Source organism: Siniperca chuatsi, linkage group LG10 (assembly GCF_020085105.1).
Source record: "Siniperca chuatsi isolate FFG_IHB_CAS linkage group LG10, ASM2008510v1, whole genome shotgun sequence".
NCBI lineage: Eukaryota > Metazoa > Chordata > Actinopteri > Centrarchiformes > Sinipercidae > Siniperca > Siniperca chuatsi.
In genome coordinates this window covers 25,914,259-25,938,458 of record NC_058051.1, presented here as the reverse complement: position 1 = coordinate 25,938,458, position 24,200 = coordinate 25,914,259, and the positions used below count along the sequence as shown (strand labels likewise).

The 24,200-nt window shown below is 43.2% G+C and overlaps 1 protein-coding gene across 3 annotated transcripts in view; it reads right to left on the bottom strand.

Annotated features, from left to right (window-relative positions):
- plxna2 (plexin A2) overlaps positions 1-24,200 on the bottom strand; it is a 164,930-nt gene that overhangs the window by 5,355 nt on the left and 135,375 nt on the right. For all 3 annotated transcript variants that reach the window (XM_044212704.1, XM_044212706.1, XM_044212705.1), the window contains exons 21-31: positions 23,761-23,903; positions 22,289-22,557; positions 14,757-14,823; positions 14,380-14,526; positions 13,448-13,607; positions 11,740-11,843; positions 6,198-6,297; positions 3,335-3,525; positions 2,990-3,159; positions 2,591-2,803; positions 2,135-2,285 (exon numbers count right to left, since the gene is read on the bottom strand). In XM_044212704.1, the coding sequence (XP_044068639.1) occupies positions 2,135-2,285; positions 2,591-2,803; positions 2,990-3,159; positions 3,335-3,525; positions 6,198-6,297; positions 11,740-11,843; positions 13,448-13,607; positions 14,380-14,526; positions 14,757-14,823; positions 22,289-22,557; positions 23,761-23,903 (1,715 nt within the window). The remainder of the gene's footprint in view (positions 1-2,134; positions 2,286-2,590; positions 2,804-2,989; positions 3,160-3,334; positions 3,526-6,197; positions 6,298-11,739; positions 11,844-13,447; positions 13,608-14,379; positions 14,527-14,756; positions 14,824-22,288; positions 22,558-23,760; positions 23,904-24,200) is intronic.

The following is a 24,200-nucleotide window of genomic DNA, read 5'->3' as shown; positions in this document are numbered from 1 at the left end:
GGAATGTCATTTTGGTGCCAAAGTCTTTATGTCCTTCAGTCAATCAGAACCACACTTTTAGTTTGGAGGGGTTTGGTTTCAGTGGGTTGGTAGCTCAACAACCTTTTTTTTTGCCATAAAAGTTAACTGACTGCTTGTTGTGTGGAAAACATGTCAGCAACATTCTTGTCCTCTTTTTTTTTTGCATAGCATGCCAAACCTTTGTTTGCTGCCTGTCCTGATGCAGAACACAGAATCTGTCTGCCCACCTACCATCTTCCACTCATCTGCATAAGTGCTCTTAAACGCTGGCAGCTACAAGGCAGAGCGTTTCCTCCTCCTCATTGGGCCGATAGCAATCTATTATTAATCTGTAGCACTGTATGCAGGTGCATCTCCCACTGCCATCTCCCAAATCCATTTAAGTAGGCTGCAGCTCTGGCCTGGTTAGCCTGACACACAGCCTTTTGTAGAGAGCTGAGTAAGAATGAACAACCGTTAACGGTGCTAGGCGAGGTTTTGCGCACTGCACTCTGAGAGACAACAGATACTGCAAGAGTGATGGGGTACATGTGTAGAGTGTATGTGTGCAAAATGAGTGTGTTTGCATATGTCTCTATGCATGTGTGCATCAGACAGATACAACTGCAAAGGCAGCAAAAGGCAGTGTATGAGATTCATGGAGAGCAAAGGGGGAGCTGACTGGATAATGGGTAAAAAGAGAAGGAATGTACAGGAAGGAGGGAGAGAGAAAATAAGAGAGAGAGAGAGAGAGAGAGAGAGAGAGAGATACTGTGGTCCAACATAAAGGTCAGGCTAATGCTTCCCAGTGGAGGAGCTGACATTAGAAGCAGAATGTCTCCATAAATGCACTCCCTCCTTTTTTACACTTCCTGTGATCTGACAGTGTGTGTGTGTGTGTGTGTGTGTGAGTGTGTGTTGCCTATGATTCTGCTCATGAGAGCCCTATATAACAGATAGCCCACTCTAACTCAGCACAGGCGAAAGGACAGAGCAGCATGCTGAGAACTTGTAGACATTCACTTTCTACTCTACAGATCAGACACGCTGCCTTGTTAAGCTCAGGTCTCACTAGACCTCTGGGCTTTGGGGAAGTCTACTGAAGACTCTGAGCTGACCTCACTAACCTTTGCCAGTTATGAACAGTGTGGGAACACCAAGGGTATGATATATGTACATTAAAGTGTGGGGCAAATTTGCGGCAAGCCTTTTGTTCAATTTGCACTCGCAATCTGCCTGTAATTAGTGGCTGATTTACTAAGGTAGCTGCTCATTACGCAATCAGTGCCTGGGACTGCCCTCCAGGTAAAATCTGCAAGTGAAGGAGCTCAGTATGTATTTCATATGAGGGATTTATCTGAGATCACCAAGCTCAGAAAAGAAATTATGCTGCACAGAAATACTCAGTAATGAAATAACATTCCAAAACATTTAATAAGGGCACAGTTCAGCTCCATCTGAGAAAAACTGTCTGTTACACTATAAAATATAAAAGAACCTATTTGTAGGAATTTATACTATTAGTGCAACAGGAGTCATTAAATGAAAAAGGCGAGTGAGAGAGAGAGAGGGGAAAACAGAGAGACAGAAAGACAGCAGAGCAGAATGGAGCAGCAGAAGCTCAGAGCAGAGCAGGTAGAGGATGGAGAAGGTGTTGATGCGGATGATGTTTCAATAGAATACAGAGGTAAATGTTATCAAATTCAATTAGAAAAAACACAATTTCCCATCCTCGCTTTGTTTGGTGTTATAAAATAGTCATATGTTGCGTTGATTTATAATTATAGCTCTCATTTTCTATCTTTCTATTAGTTATCTGTCTTTAATTCATTTATTTAGTTGCAGTCATTGAGATGCTTCTTTTCCCCACCACAACCTTTCTTTTAAATCCTGTGTGCACTGACGTGATAGTGAGCTGCTGTAGCAAAAGAGTTTCCCCTGGGGGATCAATAAAGTATTTCTGATTCTGATTCTGAAATACTCCTGTGCTATTTGTGCCTGCTCAGGATTTTTTGTACAAAACTGGCCCTTGTAAATTGCATGAACCTTAGTGATTCCTGCAGAATGTGCATTCAAACAATTGTGCTCATGTTAAGTGTGTATGTGCAATGCGTGTGTGCAAATCATCATTTACCTCCTCACTGTACTTGCTGACGTAAGAGTAGATCTCATTGAGAGCGCTGAGCATGTTGAACTCTGTGGAGTGGAGTCTGGCCTGTTCTGCCAAATAGGCATTCATGTCCTGGTCGCTAATGGCTGGCAGCCGGTTGATGTCAGCGTAGTACCTGAGGACGCAGTAGAGGGGCAATACTTGGCATCACTAGCAGAGACTCACTGAGTCAATGTAATAGCTCTAAATTCTTTATAAAGTCACATTTTTTTAGCCATTATATCACTTTCACTAACAATGCATGCCTGGTAACAGTCACTCTCAAAAGGCTTTTACAGAATCTGGTTGAGAAGTGTAGGCAAGAAGAAAGAGAATTATGAATCAATTCAACAAAGATCCCAGTTTTATTGTAAGAGGATACAAAAAGGATGTGACAGAGGGGATCAGAATGGTGTATAAAGCGAGTGCATCAGCTCCTACCTCTCTACCCAGCTCTTGTAATTGGGGATATCTTTAGCGTAGAGCAGCTTATTGGATGGGGAGTCTTTGCCCAGGCGGTGCTCTGAAGTGGAGCAAGAATCCATAAAGGTCTGAGCTACTACAGACAGACAGGCGTCCGTGATGCTGCTCTTATGGATGTCAAACACAAACTGCGGGTTCTTGATCACATTCACCCAGAAACGCAATGGAAGGCTGGAAGATGGAGACAAGGAGAATAAGTAAGAGACAAAATCTCACTTGGTAAGTCAATTCTCTGAAATCAGGCAAGTTAGTTAGATAGATAACTAGAGATAGATTCATTTTGTCATTAGAGCAGTTATGCCATGGTAAAAGGACCTACTGTGATATTACTTTTGTGTCTTTAAAAAAAGCCCTTACCAGTTGCTTTTCCATGTGTGACGGACATCTGTGTCATGAATGCCATGTTTGTCTGCCTGCTCATCCAGGAAGTCAAACATGTACTTGATGGCGAGGGGAAGAGTGCTCCCTCGGTGAACTGTACTGAACAACGTCTCAAATAGATCGTCGACAAATTTTTGTAGTGTACCCTGGGAGAAGGAGAGTACACAGAGCTTAGCAATTCATAGGCAACGAGAGACAAGGCTTGACCCAAAAACACAGCCTGAAAGCAGTAATGTAAAAAGATAACCGAGCATGTGCTAATGTCTATACCAATTCAGACGTGCTGACACACAAATGTATAAGGGAGAATATTGATGTTACCTTGGTTGCTAGCAGCCTGGTCAGATAAATCTCAGAGACCATCTTGCTTCCGCGGTCTCCTTCCTTCTGGTCTCCATGTTCATGGTTCTTCACCAGGTGCCACACTTTCACACCACTTTCTAGATCAGGGGTGATCATGGGAGCACGTGAACGGAGGCTGTCGGGACTGCCTGTGTAGCGGAATGAAGAGTCTGTCCAGGAGAGAAAAAGAAAGAGAGAGAAATACAGAATTATCAGTAAGCCTCAGTGACTGTGATTACAAAAGCTTCCCCTAGGTGCAGCATCATGTGAAATTAAGCATACACTCGCACCTACAACAGCACACCCACACACAAGCATATGTATACACACAGACTCTCACTCATTTCCAGCTCTCCTTTGTAACTCATTACAAAGCCGAATCTTCTGTGTTCGCCTCCTGCTCTAAGCCATGCTATAAAGGAAATTGCCGTGGTGGATAATTTGATAGAACAGCAACGTAATGAAAGGGAGGGGAAGTTGTGGTCCCTGGCGTCGCATTGATTAGTAGTGGCCCTCTTGAAACTGGAATCCCAGATGGTTACATGAGATGGGTGAAAACAAGACCTTGCCACCCATTTGTCTTATTACACACAGTGTGCAGGGCAGAGGTATTTACAAAATGCTACATATTTATTCTTTGATTCCTTCCTCTCTCTCTGTCATGAATTATTTGATAATTGTTTGCTTTTTTCCTTTTCTACACTCATTCATTTTCTCCTCATTTTCCCTCTTTATATAACCCCTGCCTCACTGACTGAGACATGCTAGTGCCTGGATCCTCTTAAAAGCACTCATAATTGGCTCTTCCTTGCCACATTGTACCAATGCCATGTTGAAAACGTCCCTGTCACACTCTAATCAATGCATCAAAAGATCCCTAATTTGTTAAGCACCGAAGCCACCCTCCTTCATCCATACATCCTCCTCGTCTCCTCTCTCATGTTTCTGCCTCCTTGCTCTTCACTCAGTCTGAATGATGCTGGTTTCAGTTTCCCTAATTAGCCGGCATCTACTCCTGGCAGCAGGCTCTCTAGAGATTCAGGATCTGAGGATCTCAATAAGAATCTCTCGGACCTACCTTCAAAGGCCAAGCTGAACAACAAAGCTGCCAATACAGCCACTTACACCTTTCAAATAAAACCAACCTGCGCCTCTGGAGTGGCCACTAGGGACCAGGGCCTGAGTAGGGGGGCTTGAATATATGTGCCTGTGTGCAGGGTGGATTGAGGTCCCAAATCCCATCTTAATCTAGTCACTGGTTTTTACTGCTCCGCTATTTCCTCGTCCCCTCCATCCTTTCGGGACCCCGGGCATTTTCAACAACTCCCCTTACACTAAACAGCGACCCGCAGCCCTTCCCTCTTCCGCTGCAGCCCACAGCTCCTGGACACAGCCAGGCAGTAGGGGAGTGTGTTCTGGCTGATTTTAAGGCTAGAGGGGGGTGCCGGTGGTGTAAATTGAGTCAAGATGCTAAGTGTTAAACGTTAAATTGGTATGAATCCATCAACAGGTGTCGAGGTGCAGCTGTGCCTGCTGTGCCAACCCATGATTGACGAGGGACAGGCACATGCCAGCAGAGCCTCTGCTTTCTATGCCATGCACGTCCAACTCCAGTGCCTGAGCACTCGTACACAAAAAAGGTAGAGAGAAGAATGCAAGAGAGTGTAGTCTATCAGCAGCTTATTGCAATTGCATGAATATCCCTTGTGACTGAGATATTTGAGAGTAATTCCATGTAATGACTAGGTGTAAAACTCCAGAAACAGAGGGCAAATAAAGTGAAGATATTAAAATAACAACATAATGCAGACAAGGGTTCCTTCCTTTAGTCAGATTAGTAGTTACACTTGTTAACGTTACTTTGGTCAATCATCTTTTTAAAAGAGAGTAATGACTTAGTACACTGTAATCTTCTAAAGGTTATCATAGATAATCTTCATCAGTTATGTTTCGAATGTCACTCCACATTATCTTACAGCACATACACAGAAGCTAAAGCTCTTTTTTGACACAAGGTATCTACAGGTATCCAGTCGGGATAAGGATGCTGTTAGCTCTTTTTCTGCATTAGGTAGTTTCAAGGCAGTGTTCACTTTCTATCCCCAATCCTCATAATTGGCCATGCTCACTTATCTTTTTCTGTTTGTGTGAAGTATCATTCACACAGAATAATTAGCAATCACAAGTTGCCTGGTGCTGCTGTGTGTGTCTGGCATAGGACCAAATTTGGCACCCAGCAGCACAAACTGCAAGCATGTGTGTGTTTGTCTGCATGCATGTGTGTATAGGTACTGCATGTACCATATGTATGTGTGAGAGCAAATGTGCAGGCAACTAGCAGCCCATTGTGTCCTGCACAGAATGCATCTTCATTATAATATTAGTATGGCTTTAAAATCAAACAATGGCTATATCTCTCATTCTCCCCTCCTCTTCACCTCTTTTACTCTCTATTCTTTCCTTCTTCTTGTTCCATCCAACAGAGTTTGGACCTGAACTGTAAAGCAAACTGCAGCACACACAGTTGGAGAGAGAAAAAGGTTGCAAAAAACAAACAAGCCCACTGCAGCAAAAAGGAGCGCGGCTCCAAACAGAGCTGACCATAGCTTTGGGGAGACTGGATTTGGCTTTGTTCATTTCTGAAACAACTAATATAAAATATTTTTTGATGTGTGTGTGAGGCAACAAGATTATACTGCCATGGAATTAACTGTTGATTAACTGCTGAATAAGCCTGCAAACACATCCATAACTGCCTAATATATGTGCTGTATGGCATTTTGCAATCAATGTCAAAGCTACATTGAGGGAATGAAAAGAGCAATCTGGTCTACTGACTCACCATATCTGCTGATGGAGGTGCGGGATATGCTGGCTGAGGAAGGGATGTTGTATGATGAGGTCTGTTTGGGCACCAAAGCCACAACGCAGCGGTCTGATACCTGTGTGAAGAGACACATATAACATGAACCTACTGGCATCATAATGTCTTGGTGATTTCCATATTTTAATTAGAACAGAGTATGGGTGTTTATTCTAAAACAATTTTTTCCTGAAAAATGTTAATGTTATGGTAAAGTAGACTACATGAGGGAATGTAAGTCCCTTAGTGAATAATCCCATAAGCAAAACATATCCCAAACCCCTATGCAACCCATCCCTTCCTGTCATATCTGTGCTCCCTGCTGTTCTCTACCACAGCCCTGTGGCTCTTTTTTTTCAGCTGAGCAGAGTGCTGTGGCTGCATGATGGCTGTACTCAACATGACTGTCATTGTCATCCCCTTCACAAACATTAGAGACATGATGTAAGCTTTGGAACTGGGATAAGATGCTAAGAGGGAGTGAAAGAGAGAGAGAGGAAAAGGGAAAGCGAGACCGTCAGAAAGATAGAGACAGAGACTAGAATGCTGAAAGATTCATCTCATGTACACTTCCCACCCTTAAAGAAAATGGGGTACGCAGGTATAATAATAGCATTAGAGCAGAGTCAAAGAGAAAGACGAAGAGAAGAGGCTGTGTAAAAGATGGTGTGTCGTGAATAAGAGACAGACACTGAGGTTCATCTTTTCCCCCTCTGTGGTTTATATTTGCAAAGGGCTCTTGGCCCTGTGTGATGTGCTCCAGTCACTTCAGATAAGCTGAGAAAAAGTGATGCAAACAACATTAGAAAGGATGGTTTTAAAATCTGTTTTTTAAGACACTTCTTAAGAGAGATCTTTCATCAGTCTAACAGTGTAATTAATTAATCAGAAATGGCAATTTAACTATAATTAATCCTTCAAATATTAGTACACCAAAACATCACATTTAGAATACACAGCAAACAAAACTTGTGGGGTTTTTTTGAAAGCCAAAACAACAAACAGCTTGTTGGCTGGCATTTACAGCCCACCCTGAGGAGGGATTTCTACTTTAGACCCAGCGAAGAAAAACTGACGAGCCTCCAGTGGAGAAATAAACAAAAGGCAAATGCCAGGCTCCAAAAGGAATACCTCAATGAATTTATAGAAAAACAGAAAATTCCTCTTTTCATTTTCTTTAGCAGGAATGGGCTCTTTTTCATCCTTTGTTGGAAAATAAGCTAGTGGATGTTGTGATGGACATTTACAGAGTTCCTCTCGAGAGCCGCCTCTCATCCTCTCTGAGTGTTGTCCTCACCCCTTTCTCCCACTCTTTCCAAACTAATCTTGGCTGTGCTATTAGTTGGAGTTGCCATCTGGCCTCTACTGGCCACACCGGAAAGACACTTGAAACTGGGAATGAAATCTGGAGGAATCCACTTAAAGACGCAGCTCTGGTGCCCCGGCCTGTTGTAAGGAAATGAAAAATGGTCTTCCTAACCCCCACCCATGATTGGCATCTTTGACCCTTCTCTCTCTCTCTCACTTCACCTCCTTCTCATTTGTCTCTGCTTTCCTAAACCTAATTTCTCCGGCCTCTCCATCCTATAGCCTCCTCTAATAACCAACTCTAATGGACCAATAGCTTGGACTTCTGTGATGTTTCCACTGCTATTCCTGTGATACATTTTCTCTGGACAGCATGAAATAGCTTCTCTGTCCCTTCTTCCCTTTACGCCTCCCTCCATCTCTCTCTCTTTCTCTCTGCTTTTTTATGGCTGACAGAGAGGCTACAGCAGAGATAGGTCCTTGTGATAGAGTAAATGATTGAAGGCGTGCAGATTCGCCCTTCAGGGATAATCCAGTGTGGGGCTGATAGTGGGCAGGTGTGATAAGGGCTGTGGACCTTGCCTGTGATAAGACCTTCCATTAGACAGTGCAGAGCCGACCAGACAGCAGAGTGTGGTCAGCCTCTATCTTTCTTTTCTCAGCCCTCCCCAGCCAACCCACAGCCTCGGTCCTAGCCTGTTTCCCCTTGGTGTCCCATCTCTCCTGGACTCATGCCCTAAGCTCATGATGCTTATCAAACCTGTTGACTCTGCCCAGTAGCTTGGAAACACACAATCTGTGCAAGTGCAATGTTAGATGGGCCATTATGTGTGAATATAACTCTCTTGGGTGTCACAAGGAAGGAATCTTCTGAAGAGTTAAATGCCAGTCTTTTCTAATGGAATTTAAGCTGGGTTTTAATCAATGAAATGTGTCATTGAAGAATCAGTGTGTTTTTACAATTACTATGGTTGTTGGTATTGCAGATATGAAAAGTCTCTTCTTTCAATGAAAAACACTATTTGTTAAAGATATTTACTCAGACTCAAATATATCATATATCAAATATATCATATTCCCACCTATCCGAGATTTGTATTCAGGTTTACAATGGGGTCCAGCGAGCCAAGACAGCCACACTATTAGATTAATGAACAGATAGCGATGTAGTAGTATCCGTTTTGTCTGGGGCTGTTGAAAATAGCCCAAAATGCCCCAAGTGATGTCTGCAAGGTGGGTAACAGGATCTAGCTGGCAGGCTCTCCTGGTGTGGTCATCAGTGTCTGCTCTCCCTGTTCCTTCACCGCAGAGAAGAGGACAGACAGAGGTCACCAGGCAACAGGGGATGGAAGTTTCTAAACTGACTTTACTTTTTATTTTGACAACGTGAAAGAGGGAGCAGTCTGCCCTTTACTGTCACTTATCTGCACATTAGGAATAATATTCCAGACAAAACACACACTGCTCATGTGTCCCCGCAAACAAATATTAATATGCTGGAAAAGCTGCAGTCCACCTGTCATAAATCAACACTATGTCAAACATCATCAATGTAATTATTCACACAGTGCCCCGGTGAATACGGCGTGGGTCTGTTTGCAATTTGAATCATCATAAATAACCTAAGCAGTCTGACAACTTCAGGTCATGATAATGTCCTGTTTATGAGAATTGTTAATGCTGCCCTCTCTCCAAAGCGACTCAAGCCTGTAAGAAGTCTGATTCATGTGGCTGTGGAACGCCTTGGGATTCGTGCTTACTGTCTGGATACTATCCAGCGGGAATAAGGGTAACACTCTAATGTCTCAATATGACAGAGATGGGGAATAAGAAAAAAGGTGTGATGAAACGCTTTCCTTTGACAGGGTGGAAGATTAAACAACAAAAAGATCCGCAATCAGCCGAAAACTCTCCAATCTCATAAATCTTTTATCTCAACTCCTGTGTTTGTCTGTGTGTAAGCAAGTGCAATGTGGGTATGCGCTATATGTGTGTGTGCACATGTATTGTGTGCATATTTGAGTGTGCTTCTATCTTCTATCTTTATCTATGCAAGAAAGACTGTAAAAAAATAATAATACAGAAATAGCGAGGGTGGGGTGGGAGAATGGGAGTTTAGTCCCCTGACTGTGAATACCAAGGTGTCGAATAAAGATTCTGAACTCATTTTAAATGTGTGCATTTATGTTTTTAATTTTGGTGTAGCAGGGAGCTGGGAAGGTGTGCATTTCCATATCCAGGTTATGTAAACCATTTTTTCCCATGTGGTAGGGTAAATAGCCAATGGGGTTTCTTGGGATGCTGTGAGCCCTATGAATTTTAATCCCTCTGTCTGCTGGTCCCTGTGTCCCTGCTATGGGAGAATTAGCAAAGACTCAAGGTGATGCTCAGTCTCACTCTGCATATTTCAGACCCCCTTTCAATATTTTCTCTTTACTTCTTCCCATTTTTTTTTCAAGCTTTTCCCTCACTCTGGAGCCTAATGAGCTGTGCTCCCTTGTTGTGAGAGGCAGCCAGATGTGCTGTTGCAGCTGCCAATGTAATGGCATGGTGTGTGACGCAAACACGCACAAGCTCACACACAGGGGCCATTTCCAGCTCATCAAAACAGTAACGATGCACAAGTGTCTATGTTGATCCATCCTACTCTTTCTCTTCCTCTCTCTTGCCCACATTGCCTTGCGGCCCGCCGGCATCTCCTCTGAAGTTGCACAGAGTCACGCCTCACGTTCTGCGCACGGACCCTTAGATCTGTGATCAATAGCTGTCTTTAGATCTGCTATTGAGCGAGCGAATAAGTGAAGTGGCCACACACATGTTACTGGGTGTGCCCCATAGCATCTCCCATGGCTAACGATGGCAGACAGACTGTGATGCAAAGAACTGTAAAAAAAAAACAACAGAGGAGCCCATTACGGTGTGGAAGCAAACATACTGCAATGCTTCATCAAGGATTAAAGCACTGCAGAGACCAGAGAAGAAGAGGTACTCAGACCAAGAGAAGAGGAAAGGGAGAAAGGAGGAAAAGAAGGCAAAAAGAACACTCATTGCCTATTAGTGAGCAAGAAGGAAAAAAGATAGGAAATGGGTAGAAAGAAAATGTAAACAAGAAAGTTGAGACAATGAAGGTGAGGACAGAAAAGGGGTGACAAAGGGGAAAGAAGCTGCATGGCGCCAAGTCCTGTGTGAAGGACACTATGATGTTGCCCTTCTTCTAATGACTCCTACATCTGTTAAATTATTCTGCTCGCTCTGCTGGGGCAGGAGTTCAGATTGCCACCCCAGCATGAGGGCTTGAGCCTTGCCAGACCAAGTCCCCATTTTCTGCTCCTAGATGGAGCTGCATCTCCTGGCCCCACGGTCCTGATCTCCAACCCCAGCTGCATCTCAGCCTCTGCTCTTGACCAGGTAGCCCAGAATCGAGCCTCATGCAGTCTTTAAGCAGATGGTCCCCCTTGGCTGAATAATGAGAGCTGGCTGAGCATGTGCTGCGAAAGATTCATGACCTGCGGAGAGGGCCGCCTTCTCATTCTGCCATGCCTGTTTCTTTTTTATTCCTTTTATTCCTCTTTATTTTTTGTTCTCTTGCTTTCTCTCACTCCCTCTTGGTCTCCTTTTTTTCATTTACAACTTCAACAGCCATAAATGCTCCTGAAAAATGCAGAACTCCTCTTGTTCTCAGTTTTCCTCCTCTTTAGCTCCCTACTTTCCTCTCTGTTAAACAGGGGGCAACGGGTAAGCATGCATGGACCCTAAAATTGTGGGGTGTGAATCAAGGTTCTACATGTGAAGAGACAGAAGCAGGCAATCGCAGCGGGACTAATTTTTGTCGGCGTAGAAGTCAACGGGGCAGAGGGAGAGAGAAAGAGAGAGATGCTGTCCTCCTGACTGGAGAAGCTTCATCTCTCCAGGGAGGAGGGAGAAGTGTCGGCTGAGATGCTGAGGGTTCATCTCTTCTGCCACCTGTACAGTAATTGTCCTCTATTCTGTCACTTGGATTACACCAGGCAAGGGCATGCAAATGAGGAGCTGAAAATTGGCTGCCTAAAAGTCAAGAGCAGGAAACATCAAGTTTGGCAAGGTATGTGGTATAATTTCCATAATAAAAGCCACAGCAGAAATTGAACTGAAATGAGCCTTTTCTTGATAAAAAATGTGAAGTTTTAGAGTTGATTAAGGAAAACATTACACTAAATCCTTTGTGTATATTTACCTGGTAGTGCATGAGAGTGTTGAGTCTCTTCCAGTCATTTTCTATCTTGGTGGTGATGTCTTCATCCTGCAACACCACACGAGCCATTCGCCCCTGGCGCCACTCTGAGAACACAAAGACACACACACACTGAATTATTCCCAACTGCGTATGCAAACTTTACATTGTAGTGAGACACAAAGAATGTCTTTTGTCTTGGTTTCAGTGGAGAGGTTTGGTGTCATGTGTTTAATATATATATATGAAAAATACCATGTTTTCAAGAAGCACATCTGTTTTGATTGAACATGTGGGTAAAGGTGTGTGCTTTATGCAATGCCTTCAGAACCAGTTACCAGTTACCAATTGTGAACTGTGCTAAAATAAGCACAACTTCCTTACAACACAAACTCTTCAGACTCTTAAAATACTTCTTTTTCAAACCTCATTTGCCTTTTAGTCTGTGGAACGTCAACCTGCATGACTCCCAAAGACAGCTCTCTTCACACATTACCCAAATGAGTAGATATCAGCAGCCGGCATTCTTGTACAGCTCTCGGCATGTGTACTCCTCTCGCAGACTTGGATCGACACGCATCTTAATTAAACATTACACACGAATAATTTCAAGATGTATATGCAGGCAGGCTGCACGCTTTAATTGGTACTTGTGTCGCGGAAATGGCGTGCTATTAGCATCCGCACTAGTCGGCCCGTCAGGGTCAGAAAGAAGAGAAGAGTAGAGCAGACAAGAAAGGATGAAAAAGCGAACTATTAGAAAATCACTACTTTCAAAAGAAAAAAATCGGGGGAAACAGGTGGAGGCTATAAGCAGAGGAGGGCAGTGGCTGATGGCTCGTTGTGGGGTAATGAAATGATAATAAGGGTGTTGACGGGGAAATGGACAGCCATTGTCACTCTCATGCTGGGAGTGATCATTGATTTTCTCCTCTGTTGACTGGGTTTTATTACTTTGTGCCTTTGCCAGGTGACCACATGATATCCCTGCCTGGCACAACATCCTCCCGAAACCGTCTAACCTACGCTCTACAGAAGAAAATAGCCACCCATACAGACAAAGCACAGACTCTCATACAGATGCACAGACTCATTAATTTGCAAGGCATCAGTGAAAGGGTGAGAAATGGATAGAAGAAAACAAGGGAGAGGACAGTGGATGGACAGAGAGTGATGGACGACATGCTGATTTGGAGAGAAAATAAGAGGGACAGGGAAATGGGAAGCAAGGTACGGACAGGCGAGGATGGAAGTGGCAGACTGTGTGGAAGTGGAGCCTGGCGTGAGGCAGGCGAGCCCGTCTGTCAATTCTTACCTTGGTCAGACAGACAGCCACGTCACAGAGGCAATAAAACACACACACACACACACACACAAAAAGACATGCACACTTCTCTATCTCGATCTACTGTGTCTTATTGGCACTACCAGGCAGCGAAAGCAGCCAGACGGAGGGATGCAACACACACTGTCAGTCAGTTTGAGAGAAGGCCTGGCAGCAGCACACTGAGGCTGGTTGGCTGGGCTGCTGGAACACAGCTTTTATCACACTAATGCACTGATAATCTGTACACATGGCTAGGTTTTCTCTCACTGATACATTCATCTGTGGGTGTGAAGGACTTTATACCTGCCAACTGCATCTGTGTATCTGGATTGTATGTGTGTGTGTGTGTGTGTGCGTGGGTGCGAGTGTGTGTTCGTGCCATACCGAGGTCCATGTCGACAGCACGTGGCCGCTGAGAGTAGGGCATGTTCTTGTAAACAGCGTCTAGTATCTTCTCCTTCACTTGGGTGATGGTGTCACAGTTCAGCACCTTTACTGGAATCTCTGGACTGTTTTCATTGTCTGGGTTGACGCAGTTTAGGATCTGGATTGTACAGAAAGGGAGAATAGGAGAGCAAATAAGACACAAAAGGAAACGAGGGAGCAGAGAAAGAGGCTAGAGGTGTCCTGTTACTGCCTGGACTTGGGTCCAGCTTGAGGCTTCACCCTCATTAGAGTCTCCTTGGAGCATGGCAGGAGCTTTGAGAAACCATTTCCGCTCTTGCTGGCAACCCAAAATCTAATTTCACACCTTCGGCGGGACACCAATTTCCAGCTCTGCCAGGGTATTAGCACGTAATGAGCCAAATTCCCAGTCGGAGCAATCAGAGCATTGTCATGTCACATGCTGGCTGTGTGAGTGTGTTTTTCTGTGTGTGCATGTGCGTATGTGTGTGTGTGTGTAGAGGGGGCTGTTTGGTGTCTTCCAATCGCCACAGCCACCTACCCTGATGTTGGACCAACACTGGAGCCTGTGGGATCATTAGTTAATTTTCTTCCCATACAGGAAGGAAGAAAACCAACATAGCAGACACAGCTATGTCATCTTAAAAATGGTTTGTGGTGTACAACTAAAGACAAAAAAGTAAAGTTAAGAAACTGTAAGTGTGCATGTTGTAATTTTCTCTGGTCCTCAATAATTGTGTGGACTTTTGTGTCTGTGTATGTGTCTCAGCTTGGCAGCATTTTAACAAAAAGCAAGCAATTTTTGAGTCAAAAGCTGCCTGTACTGTACAGTATGTGTGTTATGGTTCTATCAGTGTGTTTTTGTATGTCTGTGTGCCAACTTCGTCTGTGCCTCGTGGAGTGTGACGTACCAGGGTTTTGTACTCGATCTGCTGGCGGATGAGCTTGTCTTCACTCAGAGAGTAGCGGGCCTCTCCAGTGATGGCGTCGATGGGCCCCTTTTCCATCTGCTGCTTGATGGCGCAGTACAGCATGAACAGAGGCTCCCCAGCACACTCCTGTGAACACACACACAGACAGACAAACCCACAGATTCACACATGAGAGAATACCACAGCATAAACATGAAAATTCACTAGACTGAAAACACCTACAAGTCCACATACTGTAAATATCTGATAACGCGTAATCATGCTTTTAATTTAGAAATTTAATTAATAAGATACACAAGATAGATTTATATTTGTACATGTAAACACATACTACATGTGTTGCTTGGTGTACTAACCTTGAGGAATTTGTGAAGGAGGAAGGCGAACCAGTTTGTAAGCATCTTCTCTGCAACCGACTCTGTTCTGAAATTATATATTTTTAAAAACAGGAAAAGCTAAATCTTGATATTCCAAAACTTTCAGATAATACAAGAATTCCATAATTCATGAGGTTATGTGCAAGACTTCAGGGAGGTTATCTTGGCATCCTGGGTGGGTGCATCCTGCCGTTGGTTTTGGTCGTGTACTGCCTGCAACACTGTGGTCACAGTGAGTGAGCAGAACAGAGCAGAGCAGAGAGAGGGCATCTGTGTGTTCATGGTTTGTGCGCGTGCACATGTTAAAAAGAGTGTGTGATTGAGTATGCATGGATGTGAGTGTGAGCAGAAGTGTGTGTGTGCGTTTTCACGTGTGGTTGAACACAGCGGGACATCAGCAGCTGTGACAAGCCTCAGCTGTTGAGAGAGACAAGTGCTGTCACAGCCAGGTAACGCCTGATCACAGCCAAAGCGATCTCCTCTCCACTCATTTCCTCTCTTCTTCCTCCCCTACCTCCTCTGCCTTCCCAGTCAATCACAAATGGAGCTACAGCTTACTGCTGGGCTTGATTGGGCATGAAAACACACATGTGTGCAATGACCTCTCGACTATTTCTACCACAGAGCACACAAGAGGACTGTGTATACCTCTTTTATAATTCCTGGTCATATCTTTCTCTGAATGCCAGACATACATCCCCCTTCTGCCTCATTAGCACCATCATGGAACACTACAGAAACAGAAGTTAGACTTTAAAAAAAGCCAGGCAGGAATGGTTAACGAGCATGAAGCCTAGATGAAAGGGTTAGTTCTGTGCAGCTCATGTGGACAAGCACCAGAGGTGAATAGCAACAACAAGCTCCCACCTAATGTGTAAAAACGCTTCTGCCCTGCTCTTTCACCTCAGTCCGTTTGACTACTGCACAAGCCTGCATGCAGACAGAATTTAAAATGCTACCTGAAAAAAACCAATACCAAACTGCTTTGGATTAGAAATAGATTTTTCAACCAGCCAGCTTTTGGTCCACACCATTACCATCACTGTCATTACTCCTGCTAGCTCTAACATAGCTGCTACACACACTAATCACAAGTTAAGATGCCATGGTAAAGTGCCTAATAGACTGCACTGCAAGAGTGTGACAGCTTGTGATTGTCACCTGGGTGCGAATGCTTACTCCCCGTCAGCTTGTACACGAGTGTTGGCAATTTAACTGGCAATGCATTGAAAAAAATGACCCTCTTAATGTAGCAGGAAATTACTGTGATTACTCTGGTGTATATGATGGCGGGACCTTACAGCACACTGTGCTGAACTGGGGATTAGCAGGAATCGAAGCAGCCAGGTATTAAAGACAAGCTAGAAGGCTTCCGTCTCCTCAGAGCCAAATAGTGCTAGGGATGATTATACCTATTCAGGCTCTGAATGGACCTAAAGGGAGATTATGACTATTATGGAGATAATTGTGTTAAGTCGTGTTTGAGGGCTATAAGCAAGAGTCTGGGACCGAAGCAGTAGTCCCAGAGGGATTGTCTGAGCCAGGGGAGGTTACAACAGCTAACATTTTAGTCACTGAGAAAAGAAAAAGTGTCAGTCATTCTCTCTGTCTCATTAAACTGAGATGGAGTGTGACTTCTTCTCTCCCTTTCACATGTAAATACAGAACTTACTTTCCTACAGTTGCAGGACAGTGGATCAGAGGTTATATATTTTTTTTGAACGATGTGGGGCTGAGTTGTGATGTTGTCTACCACGCCTGGAGGCTATTCCTCTGCGAACGAGACTGCTGGCCAGTCTATTGGCAGCTCGTTGAGAGGATGGAGTGCTGGGTGACAGCCTATTTGAAGTGCGATGTGCCAGCGGGGGAATGTAGATTAGTTCACCCAGTTTCAGCTACAGGGTGAGGGAGTAAACATTGCTGAAAAGCTGAAAGCTGAAGAAGCGCACACTCTTGTGCATGTGTGACTGCATCCTCTTTGGTGGGACACACACACAAGGTCTCTGATTCTCCCCTGTTTGTCATTCTGACATATACAAACACATAGGTGAGGGTATACATACACACACAAAAAAAAATACAGACATATAGTATTCACAAGCTCAACCATGCAATGCTGCACAACAAAAAGTCTTCATTCGAAAACATAATAAGGAGCCACTGCGATTGCCTGAGGCTGTATTTTCACGCTGAATAAACCTAAATATATTGTGGATTTTTTGGACAAAACCCCAAATCCCTCTGTAAATGCCCTCCTTCCTCTACGAGAATTCACCTCTCTTTGACTCCCCCCCCATGCTTACCATGCGCCCCTCCCGGCTTGTATAAGACTAGAGTGTGTTAGAAGTTAATGGAACCTATTAAGCATTTTAATAAGCTCAGCAAGTCCCAAAGAAGGAAGTCAAATAAATCCTTTTTTGTGGGGGCTGTGCTGACTCCCCCTTAATATCTCTCCTTTTGAATGTCGGGTGGGAGACGCACTTTGTTCTTCTCCTTCTCCTTTTCTTCTTGTCCTCCTCCTCATCTGCCTCCATTTCCTTCTTTCTATTAATTGAGTTTCATTAATGAACATCAGGATTTCATTATCCCACATAGTGTTTAAGAGGAGCTTCTCATCCCCCCATTCCGGGTCTCCTAATGGCAGCTAGGGTGGAGGGGGGGCTATATTAGCAGGCAGTGGAATGTCTTTCAATGAAACTAATGCCAAACACAATACTCGCTCTCTTAATAACGCTGTACTCCATTGCTCTGCATGGGCGGAAATCTCATTACATAAATGCTGAGGAGAAAAATAATACAAGATTGAAAAGTCTCAAGGTGATAGAAGCAATGTTCTGTGATTCCATTAAAAAACCATTATAAAGAAGAGAGATAAACTGGGTAAAGAGAGTGGCTGTGAAAACTTAAGAAGAAGATGCAGAGAGAATAGAGTTTAATGTGAAAAAGAAGTGGCTGGTTATTCTAGAATGTTCTGGTGGGGGTCATCAAACACCAGAGGAGTCTCAGTAATAATGGACAGGCAGAAAGAGAGGGCCATGCTGTGAAATAACAACAGACACAAGCACTCTAACATGAGCACTCTATTTGGAAGGTTGGGACAAGCACTGGAGAGGTAGAGCACTGAGAGAAAGTGAGTGCAAGAACATAATTTTCACTAATGTAGCAAAATACAATCCAAACACCGTGAGGTGGAGCATCAGTTCCACTTAGCGCATTGGAGAGTGAGGAAATCAAACACACTGTCGAAGCTTAGATATTGCTTTCAAAAAGCTTTTAGGAGAATGTAAGTGTCTGTGAGCTAACATTTTTCCCTATGAAGACAAAGAAAGCGGAATGCATCTCAAATCTTTAAATACCGAAAGGACCAGAGTTTCTTTGAAAAACACACCTCAGAAGAGCATGAGTGCACCCTTCAAACATGATTCCAGGAACTTAACTGACTGGGGACATTATATATCTGCTACATAAAGACAAGATACTGTACATGCTCAAATTTGTTTTCACTGGACTGCTGTGATCGATGGTGAAATGGTATCTAGCACTCAAACACATCCAGCCCACCGTTGTACTCAGCCAATGCCTGCATTTGTTGTATTCTCAGTAACTATTATGCTGTTAACAACATCCTAAAATAAATGGCAATGCTTTGTTTTCTATCCTGCTTAATCTGCCAAGAGGCTTTTCACATTCACATTCATATTCATTCTATGATACACCTATTCAGCCCATTCAACTTCTTTCATGAAAGGGACAGAAATTCAAATGAATGGAAAATTCATGAAGCATTCCTGTGAAATGCATATGTATGACCTACTGTGAGCTACTGTGCTACGAAGTTAAATCTATTGTCAGCAAATGTACCAATCAGAGCTTGGCAGACACTTAACATAAGTGAAGAAGAGGGATGATGTTTTTACAGCCATTTCATTCAATCTACCTTTTTAGTCCTGCAAACTAGGTGAGAGAGCCACATTCCTCATTGGTTTTTATCAAAAAATCTGAAATTATTATAGCCATATCTATAGTTAGGACTCTATATTAAACTAAGAGTGTAGTGACTGTAGACTGATATAAGTTAATCTAATATTATCATTCCCAATAAAGTATAGATAGTACATCAGCAATTAAACACTCTAATATGAAAAAAATGCTATCAGGAGATAATCTGCCCATGTGAGAGGCAGAGTATGTGTGAGAGGAATACAGAAAAAAGGCATTTTGAAGGCATACAGAGATGGTGAGAGGCAGGCAGAGACGCAGTGTTAATGTTAATCAGAGAACGAGTTTACATGCAGCATCTTCAATGTGCTGCCCACGTAACTTGGAAATTTCTCTGTGGAAAGCATTCAGAACCTCCTTTTAATTTGCTGAATTAATATGTTTATTACTTGTTTAACTGTAATTCCACCGTTGACTCCTACTCCTCCACTGCTGTTCAACATTCTCAACCTTTCACCTCAGTTTTTCCTCTCATCTTCCCTCTCGACCTCCCTTTTCCCTCTGTACTGTGGCTGGTGATGGCATGGTACTCCATTTTCTCACTGGAGCTCACCGCAGAGAACAGGGCTCAATAATTAAGGGTGCCTTGCTTTCCTGGAGCAACCACATTGTACCACACTGCTGCTGTATCTTAGCTTCCCTCTGCACCATATCCACATACTGTACCTACACTCTTTTATATGCACTTACACTATATCGCACACATACTCCGAATACTACTTATTGTAAACCTTTAAAGGTACGCTGTAAAGTTTTCATTGTAAACAAACATTGTTAAGTTGTTTGGTGTCAGTCTTTGTATCAAAATACCTGTCTATCAATTTGAGAATGACAGCAGGTTTTAATCCTTTGTCATATTGTGCCTTTAAAGGACAACTCTGGTAATATTCTATATATTTCTACCCATAAAATCCCATAAAAAGGCCAAAACCAACAATTAATTTACCCTACTAACAAGTACTGTATTGTCAAATCTGTGTTGCCAAAGCCTGATATAGCTTATTCTCCTGTGCCATAGACCTCTATTGTTGACCCCAAACTATTTTGATTTATTTAGAGCCATCCCCCACATACATCGTCCTGCTGCTGTAAATACTCATAAGAGCACCAAATGTGTCGCTAAAAGTAGTCCCTAACAAACAGACTATTTACTCCCGTGTCCAAGTGTTTTAAAAATGAAAGTATATGTTCGTGACCTGTTTTTAAAGAGTCACGCCTTCAATAAGAACAAATGGGTTTGGGGATGAGTGCCACAGACAGGCTGGGAAGGTTGGAAAATACTGAGAGACAAACTAATGCTTTGTTGGTTATGGTCTTTTCATGACTTTTGTTTACAATAACAGACATACAGAATATCACCAGCCTTACCCTTTAATAAACAACCATTTGGATCCATTGTACACATTAAACTTCGATTACTATTGCAGGTCAACGAGGGAACATGAGAATAACATGCTAAAACGGCATGACAGATGGAACTATTTTTATATCTTCGCCTGTAATGCTTGTGTGATTATGGTTTTCTCTTAAGGTTAAGTATGCTAGCTTGTGGACATATTCCCCTCGAGAGAAAAGCATTCAATGACAGCTGAGTGGCGAGAGAAGCAAAGCTCTTCGCTACAACTCAAACATGTCTTGGGATGCACTTTCAACCCACTGTAATATAAATGAGAAAAGGAAGTGGGTTGGGTGACCTGGAGGTTCGTCCTATATGTTGGCTCTCTCATGTAGCCATGTAAATTTGGCCCAGGGACTGTAAGCTCACTAATAATTCATCTAGAACAACGTTCAGTGTGACCTCTACATATAGCCAACACAGCTTTATTCATTGCGCCAGTATATTAGGATAGTGTATTCGCACAACATCATAAAAAAGCACAAGGATCGGTTTACATGCTGCTATTTCATTGATACCAGAAAACAGAGGGGGGTCTTAGCCAACATAATAGTAAGGATTTCACTATCCCATTATATATTATAATGGACTGAGAAGAGCTGACAGAAAAGACAACCGAATGGGAAAATGGCAACAATTAATGCTAAGAGACGTGCTCAATTTGACTATCATCACAGACGTGTGTGTGTGTGTGTGTGTGAGTCAGCCGGCTGGCTTGACTGTCGGCTTTTCTCTAAATAGGCGATGAGGAAGACAACAACAGCAAAGAGCCATGTCAAATCGATAATCCCCTAAATTCTTCAGAAAAATGGGGAGTGAAATGTAAAAACTATTGGATATTTAGCCCTCCAGCCTGCAACGGCAGGACCCACGGATTACGTACCACTGTGTTCCTAATAAGAGAGGATAATGAAAACTTAGAGGTGACATGGGGCCCTGCTGTCATGTGAAATAACAGCTTAATCCAGGTCCATTTGATGCTGTGTCACTTATAGTCCACTCTCAACCTCTTTCTCTGTTTGCTTTTGTGCGCTGTCTTTTCTGTCTGGCAGTTATTTACTCTGACTATTAATGTGGGTTTCTCAAATAGAGACACTAAGGGAACATTAACATCAGAATGAAGGTGTTGTTTTAAAGTATAGCAGCTGCCTGCTCTCACTGTCTCTGCTTATTAGTCATGTAAACACAATCAAAATAATGTCCAGAGCAGTCAGGCTTTCAGAAAGTCTGTTCACAGGACTGTGCTTTGTACATTCTGTACCTTTTGAGCTGAGTATTGTTTGTCAGTCCTTTAACCTGTTTCTATACCTACAGAGCCACCAAAGCAGCTGAGGACACTTGGGCAAGGACTTGGCAGGTGTTTAAAGTTTTAGCACATCACCCCAACTCCCCCGGAAAACAATGTACACTGGAGACACAGAGAGGAAAAAAGAAGTTAAGTTGAACCACTTGTGAATGTTTTATAAGGAGCCCGAGCCTGGAGGATAAGTGAGACTGACATTGGCATTGAGGGAGGGCAGGGGAGAGAAAAGGCGTGCAAGAGAATTTCAAATTATGCATAGAATTCAGATGTCTCATGATGTGAAGAGTGCATGAAGAGCATAGGAAAAAGAGGGAAGAACATACAGCTCTAAATCAATCCCCATCCATCTTTCTATATGTACCAACATCCTCCTACCTCTGGGTACAGGATCACATATGAACGGATATACAGTATTACAGTATCTTTTTGAGTGAAATTAATCAAATCAAACAACTGAAATAGTTTTGTAGAGCATACAGTGTTACTGAGGATTAAGGGATTTCTCTGAATATGACCGTGTATAATTTGTTTGTTTATATTACTTTATGTTAATTCATTTTTCTTTCATCTTTTAATCATTTCAGAGTCAAAACAGGAACATTAACGTCAATCTAATTACTAACAACAAGTTCTTCTTTGTTGACTGTTTGCTATAAAAATGTTTTTGGTGATATGTACTGTAAATCTAATTCATGAAGTTAAATTAATACATTAAATGAATTACTTTTAAATTTAGTGGGCACCAGCTGAACTAAGCCCCCATATTACTACAGGACATTATCGCCATGTTTGTCTTAACGTGTGCTGTGTTACCTGCGCAGCAGCAGTTTGGGGTGGTTCTTGCTCTCCAGGTTGCGGTCGATGAGGTCCGACAGCAGGTGTTTAAGGACGTCGGTGGCGTACTCCAGACGCCCCTGCAGGGCCGTCATGATAAGTGAGGCCACGTTGCCGCGGTCCCTCATGGAGAAAGAGCGCTGCATTTCCAGTGTTCGGATGAAGGTGAGCAGGAACACTTTGTTGTTGATGAGCTGGCCAAACAGCTTCAGGGCCTTCTCCACATTCTGCTGGCCATTCCCTGACACCTGGACAGAAGAGGGAGGGAGAACAATGCGTGTTAGTGCTAATAAGTTTCCAGCACTCATTTGACTAATAAATGTCCAGTAATCATTTGAATAGTAAGGGGCTGAATGAGTTTAGAAAAGGAGTGTGCTCTTCAACTTTCAACTTGACCTTGTCTCACCCAAAATAAAGATTTTTCCAAAGGCACCAAAAGCCTAACTCATGTTTCACTCCAGGCAGACAGAAGTTCCCACTCATGGTAAGTAACTGAGAAGATCTTAATCAATTATTGACCCGGGTCTGTTAAAAAGCATTGTACCCTGAGTTAGCTGCCATTTCACTTTCAAGTATAATGTCAAATAACTTCCCAGGGTAAGACAATCCCAAAGTGACAAAACTCACTTTCTTTATATTTCTTTGAGTACACGTCACTGTTTTTCAAAAGTTTGGATATCTAATTTGGGTCCTTTTGATAAGAAAATCTGTCACACAAAATGCCTAGCTTATGCACCTTACTGAACATCACTATCCTGAGAAGTGAACAGACATTGCCTTTGACCTCTACCGTGCACGGCTAGTCTAATCTGAACCACCACCCCTCTACCTAACCAAGCCTGGTAAACCAATCCCATCCTGCATCACACACAATCTCTAAATAAAATGGTGGACCTCTATTGTGATGAATCTCTTGATCCCTGATATTTTCATCCTCTGGACGCCACTCATTTCCCAGCACTACTCTGGCCCCATGAAGAGGAGCGAAAAGTGTTAACCAGCCAGTTGTCCCACCAATGGAGGAACCCACAGTCCTGCCTGAGGACTGGGAATTACTCAGTTCATTAACCCTCATACTGCAGCCACTGGTGGATGAAATAGCCATGTGCTGGGACCCTGTTTTCCATGAGGGAGCTTGCATGTGAGGTGTATATACATGTGTGTATGCTGCTCAGCATGATTGGCTAATGTGTGTATGTGCGTGAGACCAGAGGGTTGAAAGGATAAGTGGCACACTGGTATCTTTTCCCCCTCATGCACTTCGCCACTTATGGAGGCTGCCCTGCAGGGAGAGTGGTAAGGGCAGACACATTCTACCACTCTCTCCCTATCTCTCTTTTTACCTCAGTTTGACTTTCTCTTGCCCTTTCTTAATGCATTTGCTGCTTATATGTCTCAGTCATCTTCTTTCCAATCTTTCTCTTTTTTGATCTCTGTCTTTCTCTCATTACCTCCAATTCTCGGAGGACAGGATGATCCTCTATGCCAGGGAAGAGGACCCTCATAGCGTATGTCCTGTAGTCCAGATGGGGGATACCAGCTCTGTCCAGGTCACTGGTCAGCTCATTGATGTCTGTCTGCAGCTCGGCAAAGGCTGGGAGAGAAGGAAGACAAGAAAGAGAGACCAGTTAGAGGGAATACTTGAGACATGCAGCATACGAATAAAACCGTTCTTTAATCCCCAAGGACCAAATATGTGAACCCTTCTTATCTTCATGGTGTTTACTACCGTTATGATGAAGCTGACAGTTAAAGCCCAAGATAGTCTTCATGTCAGAGAAACTCAATACTTCACATCTCTCCCTTAAATTACACAGAGCTCACTCTCTCTCATACACACCTCCCTTTCTCACTCATTTTTATCTACCAGCCAGTAAATTGGCTGTAGCTA